The sequence below is a fragment of the Erpetoichthys calabaricus genome, chromosome 3, assembly GCF_900747795.2.
Source record: "Erpetoichthys calabaricus chromosome 3, fErpCal1.3, whole genome shotgun sequence".
NCBI lineage: Eukaryota > Metazoa > Chordata > Cladistia > Polypteriformes > Polypteridae > Erpetoichthys > Erpetoichthys calabaricus.
This window is the reverse complement of record NC_041396.2, coordinates 239,375,861-239,385,393: the sequence shown is the minus strand read 5'-3', so window position 1 is coordinate 239,385,393 and position 9,533 is coordinate 239,375,861. Positions and strand designations below refer to the sequence as shown.

At 34.7% G+C, this 9,533-nt stretch overlaps 1 protein-coding gene across 1 annotated transcript; it reads right to left on the bottom strand.

Moving 5' to 3' along the window:
• Nucleotides 1-4,523: 4,523 nt before the first annotated feature.
• Nucleotides 4,524-6,397, bottom strand: LOC114649473 (trace amine-associated receptor 4-like). The gene is made up of 2 exons (XM_028798962.2): nucleotides 6,367-6,397; nucleotides 4,524-5,609 (listed from the first exon to the last, which is right to left on the bottom strand). Exon 2 carries the CDS (start codon nucleotides 5,547-5,549, stop codon nucleotides 4,539-4,541), a length of 1,011 nt encoding a protein of 336 aa, XP_028654795.2. The 5' UTR covers nucleotides 5,550-5,609; nucleotides 6,367-6,397; the 3' UTR covers nucleotides 4,524-4,538.
• Nucleotides 6,398-9,533: the final 3,136 nt, after the last annotated feature.

Below are 9,533 nucleotides of genomic sequence, written 5' to 3'. Positions count from 1 at the left end.
TGTTTATGTTACTTATTTTCTACTCTGTTTTTGATGTATTTGAACAAATCTGTATGCTCATAAGTGATTGTTCTGTATTTAGTGAGAGGTACCATCTTTCTTGCATTTTGTACTTGTAGTTTGTAGTATTGTATTTTATTTCTAAGGTGACAATGATAGATTGGCCATCTAGCTCTGTTTTGTGTGTTGCATTTACCCCATTTTTTGACACACATTACAGGGTGTCTCTCTCTGATTTGACTTTCCCGAAAGGGTTGCTTTTTGAGGGTGGGGAAGATTTTTTACTGTCTTTGGGAGTCAAGGCTGGGGGAGCTATCAAAATACAGGGCCTATTAAAGCCCATTCAGGCATTCCCTGAGTGTTGTTGGGCTATGCGAGAAATAAATGGTTGTTGTAATGTTCCTTTGCAAGCTAATGTATTGTGCCACATTGAAACCCAGTATGTTGTGCTGAGCACTTCCAAAAATTACACAGAAAAAGAAGTCCAACTCGCTTAGTTAAAGGAAACATACTATAGTTTGTTCTTTAGTGAGAGCTGATGACATTTTTGCAGCACTTACAATGCAATAAATTGACTCCCCAAATACAGACATTCAGTTTATGAAAACAATAATGTACCGCCCCCAAACCCAGGGATCTGATGCTGTTAATTTTTATTTGAAACGGAAAAACTGGAGATGTGAGTGGTGTTTTGAGACAATGGATCTGGACATTCTCTCATCTGGAGGGATAAAAGCTGACACACAAACGCTGGCGAATCACTGTCACTTGATTTTTTTTTTATTCAGTTTTATTGAGTGTTCCTGCTCATGCTGAATTAGTGTGCACCTTATGGTGTATGATGTCAAAAAAACAAAAAAAACACAGACGTAGGTATATATGATATTTGGAATTATTTGTTTTATGACCTGTATAGTACATTTCGGAAAACTGTGTGGCACGGATGCAACATTATTCCTATTATTCATATTCATTCGCATAACATCTTGCGGTTTGTAATCAGTGACTGCGTGTTTTTTTTCCCGATCTTGCCAGTCCCCACATGTTGCTGTATGCTGTTTCTTTTGTACTCTAGGACATGCAGAGGATAGAATAGTACAGAGCAGTAAGTTCAATGCTATATGCAATAATCAGATTCAAATGTTAACTGGTTCACACACACGCAAGAATAGTCTTTCCTACATTTACAACATGTGTACCTGTTACAATGTACACACTTCTCTCTATGCTGTGGTTCCTATTACACACCTGAAAGAAAAAAAGATCAACATGTGCGTTGATCCTGCAGCACTGAATAAGCTCACGCGCTCTAACATCCCCCCCCAAAAAGAGCAGCTTACTACTGAAAACGGCAAATATAGGAGTGAGTGGGGATCGAACCGGTAACTCTTGATCACACTTGGTTTGCGTCTGTACTTACGCTGTTTCTTAGAGTCATATCGGGGGGTGGATGTTAGAGCACGTGAGGTTATTCAGTGCTGCAGGATCAACGCACATGTTAATCTTTTTTTTCTTTCAGTAATAGCGCCAACATAAATCCACACCCGATGTGACGCTGTTCGTTTTCAAATAATATTGCATTAGTGTGATGATATTTTCACATATATTGTCTCTTTCTTTCAGGTGTGTAATAGGAACCATAGCATAGAGTGTTATGTGTTATAGAGCTCTAGTGTTAAGCTGTATGTCTTTGGGGATATAGGAGGAAAACTGGAGTACTCAGAGGAAAACCCCCAAAGGCATGGGTATAATGTGCAAGGTCCACCTGGACAATATCTGAAACCCAAGGCAGTGGATTAATAAGGGAGCAGTGCTAACCATGCCAAACTGTGCAGCCTTAGAATCAGCTTTAGTAATGCATAAATGGAGCAAATGGACAGAATTAAAATCAAATTTTATCTGGTCTTGATTTGAGCTGCAATAATGCAATGTGGTTTTGTTTACTGTTTAAAGTGAAGATCAGTGATACAATTTATATATTTGTAGCTGGAGAGTCGCAAAGGAAGAAAATGAGTCACATATCTTAAAATATTTTTTTTTATTCCTAAGCTTTTGACAGCCTACCAGGTGTCATCATCAGAGAAAAATGATTAGACACACTGGAGTCAAAGGCAGTATGTAGCAATTATGGGGTGGGGTTGGGGTGAGGTTGTTAGGGGGAGTAGATTAATAAGGTGGGGTTCAGAAGGTGTTCATCATAAAGTCTTTATTTATTATTTGGATATTCTTCTTTTTAATCCTGCATATGCTGGGTTCAAGTCCAAGTGTTTGTTAATAGCATTTACGTTTGAGAGCCATGATTCTGCCAGCTCTCTGACAGTCTTAGTATATATGTACTAATTTATTTATATATAATTAACATTCATTCTGTTGATGATACATTATATTTTGTTTTGATTGTTTGTAAAATGGTAATTTTTCCACACACCCTATTTGGTAACCCCACCATAACCTTGAAAGTTGATAATATTGAATTATTTTCATTATTTTTTTGTTGATTGGGAAAGATTAGAGAAAGAGGTGAAAATTGAATAAACAGCTTTCATAACTTACCTGTACTCTTTAATTTATACTGAATGGCATGTTCAGGGTGCTATACTATTATAATAAATACTAAATACAGCATGGTGGGCAACAACTTTGACTTTCATAATTTTGAAAATTTACGTCGCTTCACTTAATCGTGACTAAACATGAGCAATTCACGTTATAATGGCAATACTTCTTAAATATAAAAAGAAAAAATATATATATACGTATGTATGTACATATAATTTATAAAGAAATAGCTTTGGAGGGATGTTCACTGTACAAAAGTTTATTTTATTTAGTGTTGTTCATGCCATACCATACATTCAAATCTGAAGACATGCACAGCAAAATGGCAAATTACAATAACACTCTCTTAGATTTGGAATTATTTAACTGCAAAGAGCATTTTTAGTTATGGGGACCCTGACTTGAACTAATGGTTTGGAGAATGTTACTTTGTAATATGTTAAAAACTGTCAAAATGAGAAAAGAGCCAAATCATAATATAAAGTGCAAAAAATACACAATAAATTCTATTACACTGAATAAATGAAAAATGGTTAGAAGCACAATGTGTCGGCTGTTGCGCCTTCTTAAGAACAGGGCAGACTCAGTGAAGGCTCAACAGCACACATAATTTTTCTAAGTGACTTATTTTTTAATAGTATAATTAGTGTAGTAGTATTTTTTTGCAGATACAATAAGGTATTTCTTGCGTAGGTTCCAAGAGTAAGGACAGAAAAGTATACTGTAAAAGACAGTTTCATTATGTAAATATTATTGCTATGAAAATTCATAACAAAAGAGAATACCCTAGGTGTTGACTAAATGAATATATGATACAAATTGCATCAGTTTTATTCATTTTACATCCATCAATTACCTTCATATATGAAATAAAAGAAGACAATTATCATGTTTATTATTTTTATTATACTGTTCACAATAGAAATGTACTTAGTATCTTCCTGAAATGCACAATTAATACTAATGATAAAAACTGAAGAGTGTTTTGGTATCAAAGCCTATACCAGCAACACTAACTGACTACAGGTGCCAGACCTAGATAGGGGGTCATTAACGACCCTGTTTATTCACAGGTAGACACACTTTGATCTCTGCCTTTTTCACATTGTTCATCAACCTTACAGTATTCCATAGGACTATTGAAAGAAACCCGAGTCTTCAATGAAAAAGCTCATGAAAATGGAAATAGCATGCCAATTTCATATAAAGTTGATCCTTCCAGAAATAAATCAGAGCTCATGCACTGAGAGGTGATAGCCCTCAGAACATACAGTATGCAGATCTCATTTTTTTGTGTTTTGAAATTGTTTTAGCTTTGTGCATTGTTTATTAATTGACATCCATTTTATAAGTTTTACACCAACAACCCACACAAGTGAAACATTCCAAAATGTATGGGTAAACACACTCTTCTTTGGACCATGCATTGTATTTTTCATAGATTAGAATGAGACAACGTAATATTAACTATAACAAAAATGCTTATATAAAAACACTTTTAAGCAGAGAATCACCAAATGAGGACAAGTTGTAAATGAAAAAAATAATTTGGAAAAAATTAAGAAGAAGGTTTGATAACTAAAATGTTGTTTATCTAGTTATCATTGCTGATGTGAGCTTTACCTTTTCCTGTTGAGTCTATTCAATATTGCTCATATTTCTTTGATTTCATCGTAGGTGCAAAAAATAAATAAATAAACAAGCTACACATTTCCATTAATAATCGATACATTATGAATGCAGTACAAGGTACTTTTTCCATAATCATTTATTATTTTTTACAGCAAATAAAAATACAGATGTTATTAAAAAAATGCACAAGAGTCACTTAAGTAATGAGCATAATATGTATCATTTACAAATCTGTTTTTGTTTTAATTTAAAAAATGGCTAAAAAGAAAAACATTTAAGTTAAAAAATGACTCTCTATAACAATCACAACTTAACTTTCTGTACATGTAATTGGAGATGTTAGCATTTTAATCCGTATATAGTTTTATAGTAGAAGAGTTAGATTTAAAAATTTGGCATGTCAAGAGAAGTTTTAATGCCTTTCTAAACCATGGATAGAAAAATGCATATATAAGTGGGTTGAAGGCAGAATTTGTGTATCCAAGCCAGACAACAAATTCCATTACAGGCTGAGCTGTTGTGAAATTGACATAAACATCAATCAAACATATAGAAAAGTAAGGTAACCAACAAAAGACAAACGCTCCCATTACAATGCCCAATGTTTTTGCTGCTTTATGTTCTCTGCTTTGTGTGCTTTTGTTGTTATTTTGAATTTTATTCTCCATGCTCTGTATCATTCTGACTTGTCTACTGGCCACTCTGAATATCTGTCCATATATGCCTATCATTGAAAAACAAGGTATCATAAATGTTAACGCATTAATTAATGACCAAACTTCATTATAAAGAAGTATACATTTTTCTCCATTGCAAGAAAACACTGCTGCTATATCTTCATAACCCTTGCTGTAAGAATCATTATAAATTAAACCGAAACTATACATAAATGGTATCACCCATCCAACAACTGCAAAGGTAGCAGCCACCCGAACTGTAATCTTGCTTGTATAGCAGAGAGGATCACACACTGCATAATAACGATCAACAGCAATAAATCCTAAATGAAAAATAGAAACTGTACAAAGCATTACATCCACAATTGTATGTATCTTACAGAACACACGTCCCAGATACCAACAGGTTTCCACAGACCTCACAATACTGAAAGGTAGCACACAAACCCCAAGCAAAAGGTCTGCAGTTGCCAGTGAAAGAACCAGTACATTGTTTGGGGAATGAAGCTGTTTAAAATGTGAGATGGATACAACCACAAAGAGATTTCCTCCAACTGTAATCATGTTAATTAAAAAAAGAAAACAGTACAAGAAAGATCGAAGAGCAGCTGTCCGGGGTATCTTGTAACAAAAGATGTCATCATAACAATGTTCATTCACACTTGGAAATGTTATGTTCATTCTGGTAAGGGAAGATCCTTTAATGGTCCTTTTGAATGGGGAAGCTTGATGTCAATATTTCTGTAAAGTAAAACAAGTATTTTTTTTTTGTTTAAATTTAAATAGAATAGACAAAAATTATGTGCACCGGTATTATATGTTTGTAGAAAATATTGTATTTTATTCAATAAATGAAAAATTTTATTCAAAAATAATTTCAAGCAATATTTGACATTCCTGAAAACCCCAACTTGTACAAGCAGATAACAACTTTGGTAATTATTAGACATATCGTTTGCAAAGTGTATAAAAATAAACAGTAAGACGAAGCACAAACATATGTTGTGCAAATGTTTTCACCTGTCTAACAGGAAATACCCTTTTACAGAATATTCTTTACATTGTATACTAATAACAGGAATTTTTTTCTTTTTTTCACTTAAATCAAACCTAAGTAAATGCAGAAAATGCACATTTGATACTAATGTAAAATATTTTAATGTGCCCTTGTTTACTCCGATGATCTAGATGATGTACATTTTAAAATTCATATCGCAGCTTTGTATAAATCACAACATGCATTTGAGCAAAATATATTAATTCTTTTTCTTATGAGAAATAGTTACCTTAATAACAAATCATGTCTTCATTGCTGAGTGAAACACATTTGCGAGAAACAAAACAGCAAAAAAGGTTGGTATATATATATATATATATATATATATATATATATATATATATATATATATATATATATATATATATAGTATACTTTTTAAAACACATTTCTATTAAACACAACAAAAATCTAGTAAAAAGTATTTAGTTGAATAATTACCTTATTACTAATGTTCCATTGATTACATCTTCTTAGTCTTTTATTGCTGATTGAGATGTATAAAGAAAAGAAACAGAACAAGAAGCTATGTAACTACATCTGTCTATCTATATACAGTATATATATATATATTTATATAAATATGCTGTACACATGGTGCACAAACACAAAATATGTCTGATTGTGGTGAGAGCGAGAAAACAACTAGGTGGTGCCAAGGGATTCTGCACAAGGTGTTAAAAAGTGTTAGAGTGATAACACTTTATTCTCTGTACAACAGGGTACCTTTATTTTGGCAGTAAGCATACTTAGTTAGAAAGTCACATTTTAATGGTACGATACTAAACATTACATTATTGGAGCTTGTGTAAACTCTGAGAAAACTATTTAAAAGTATATTATCACTGTATTTATGTATAATACAGTGGTTTACAACTGCAAGAATAGAGTCTTGAGGTAAAATGGATTAATACATGTAACTAACATTTATAGTCAAAATATACAGTGCATTGAAAAGTATTCAATCCTTTTATCATACAAATGATTGTCACTGGGATTATCCTGACATTTGGTTAACTTGGTAGTGAATTTTTATTTGTAAATATTTCATAGTGCTGCCCAAAATAGAAAGCAAATTTTAAAAAAACATTAAAAAACTACAAAAAGTAAAATGTCAACAATTTTTTAAGTATTCATTCCCTTTGTTCAATACTTGGTTGAACATCTAACAGCTATTACATCAAGTAGTATTTTTTGATAATTCATTCAAAACAAAATTTGATCATTCCTCTTTGCAAAATTATTCAAACTGCATCAAGTTACTTGGGAGGAAGTGATGAACAGCAATTTTTTTTGGGTCATTGTCCTGTTGAAAGGCAAACTTCCTACACAGTTTAAACTTCCTGGCCGAGAGGATCAGGTTTTCGTACAGGATCTGTCTGCATTGTGTACAGCATTCATCCTCCCATCAATAGTGACCCAATTGTCAGTCCTTGCTCCTGAAAAGCATCTCCACCTCATGCCACCACCACATTTTACAGTGGGGATGATGTTACAGGTTGATGTTTAGTGTAAGATTTATATCATACAAAAAAAACCCCAAAAATATCATAAATCCATAACACTGCCACATGTTTGCAGTATCTTCCAAGTGACATTTTTGCAAATCCTTTACAGTTAATGACATTATTTTCCTTCAGTCACAGCTTCTTCCTTTCTTTCCACTCTTTCTTAAAGGCCATTTCTGTGCAATGCCTTGAATTATTAATCTGTGAACATCCAAAAGGTGTTACAAAAGCCTCTTTGAATAGTGCCATTGCTGTTCAGTAACCAAGTCTAGACAGAGTGGCCAGTTTTTCATATTTCTTCTACTTGCATGTGATGGACTGCACTTAGCGCTGCAGTATGTTGCGTGCCTTTGAGATGGCCTTATACCCTTCTTGAGATCTGTGCTTCTCTGTAATTCTATTTGTGACTTGTTTTGAATGCTCTTATGTCTCCATTTTTGTTCTCTTTGTGGAAAAGCTCTAGCATAGGGTTGAACCTCAGCAAGTAAGGGGGTATTTAGTCTCATAAATTATTTGAGAACAGGTGATCCACATCTTTCCTATGCAGGCCATACCACATGCAATTCAGGACAGGTCATGTACCTGAAGCTAAGCATGTTCAGGCCTGGCCAGTACTTGGATAGGAGACCATCTAGAAAAAGCTTGGGTTGCTGCTAGAAGACATGCTTGTGAAACCAACTTGCTTTACCTGTGTGTATATCTCAATACCCCAGTGACAGAAACACTGTGCTGTAAAAATGGTGCCATCCTTCGGATGACATGTAAAACCAAGGTCCTGACTTTCTGTGGTCATTAAAGATTCTGGGACATTATTCATGAAAAGCAGGGTGTATCCCGATGTCCAGGCTAAATTGCCCTCCATGGTCTGTCATTCTGGCCCTCTAATCACCCTTGTCTCTCTGTCTCTCTCACTCCTTAACCACCTAACAGTAAATGTTTGGTGAATGTACTGGCTCAAAAATGGCTGCCATCGCAACATCCAGATGGATACTGCACATTGGTGTTGGTTAAAGTGGCTCCTCGCTCTCTATGTAAAGCTCTTTGAGTAGTAAGAATAGTGCTATATAAAATTAAAAATTTATTATTATCATTATTATTAAGTAAGGGTCATCAGCAAATTGGCTAAGTTAATAAGGTAACATACTGCATTTGAGCAAAGTTAGCTGTGCTTTATAACACTAGAATTACCAAAGCCTATGAAAAAACTTGTTAACCCAGCCCACCTTAAATCCATTCGTACCTCTCCATTCAGCATCTTTTGTCTTGTAAATGTGTTGATAACCCCAAGCAGCAAGCAGCCTGCTATCCCATACTCCCATAGCTGCAGAAACAACAAAAACCTCTCCCAGCTCAAGCCTTGTTTATCAGGGAGTGAGGTAGTACCTAGAGCTGTAAAGGCTAAAAAATATATCGTGTAAAAAGGAACAGACTCGACACACGTAAAAAAGGTTTGGGGCAGCCACCCGTATAATGTTCCTAGCTGCAAAGGTTTTCTTTTTCATTCAACAGTGTTGTTGATCATACTGAGTCCAAGACAGAACTGATGAAGGTTGGAAAAGATGGCGGTTTTAAATGGTCAGACAGGAAGTGATGTAGGGTAACCGTAAGTGGTGTTTTTCTGACATCAGTCTGGGCGCCGGAACAGGAAGTGACGTTCTTCTAGGGGCTGGAACAGGAAGTGACGTTCTTGATTCAGATAGGTTTTCCCGCGGCTGGTCTGCAGAGACAACAGGAGAAGGTTTAGTGCACCCCGCCCTCCCCTGGCCTGGTGTGGAATTACCTTTACTTGGTCCACACAACGTCCCCCTACTCGCACGTGTGTGACAATCGTTATTTGGAACACATGCATTTCATGTGTGTTCTGTGTCTACAAAGATCTATGTAACTGTACCATGACAGGAAATGCAAGAAATGTTGAACACATACCTGAAAGACAAATAAGCATTGTTATATTTGTACCTTTTGTGAAAGTGCTTATTTGATATATGGACTTCAGTCTTCACACATTATACACTTCATGTCAAAATTTTGTTGTTAGCACTAAAACATGAAAAACGTTTGTCTGTGTAGATTGTCAATGTCAACTTTATTTATATAGCA

Excerpts from the sequence above, each read along its gene's own strand:
- LOC114649473 (XM_028798962.2), bottom strand. The coding sequence starts at position 5,549 with ATGAACATAACATTTCCAAGTGTGAATGAACATTGTTATGATGACATC.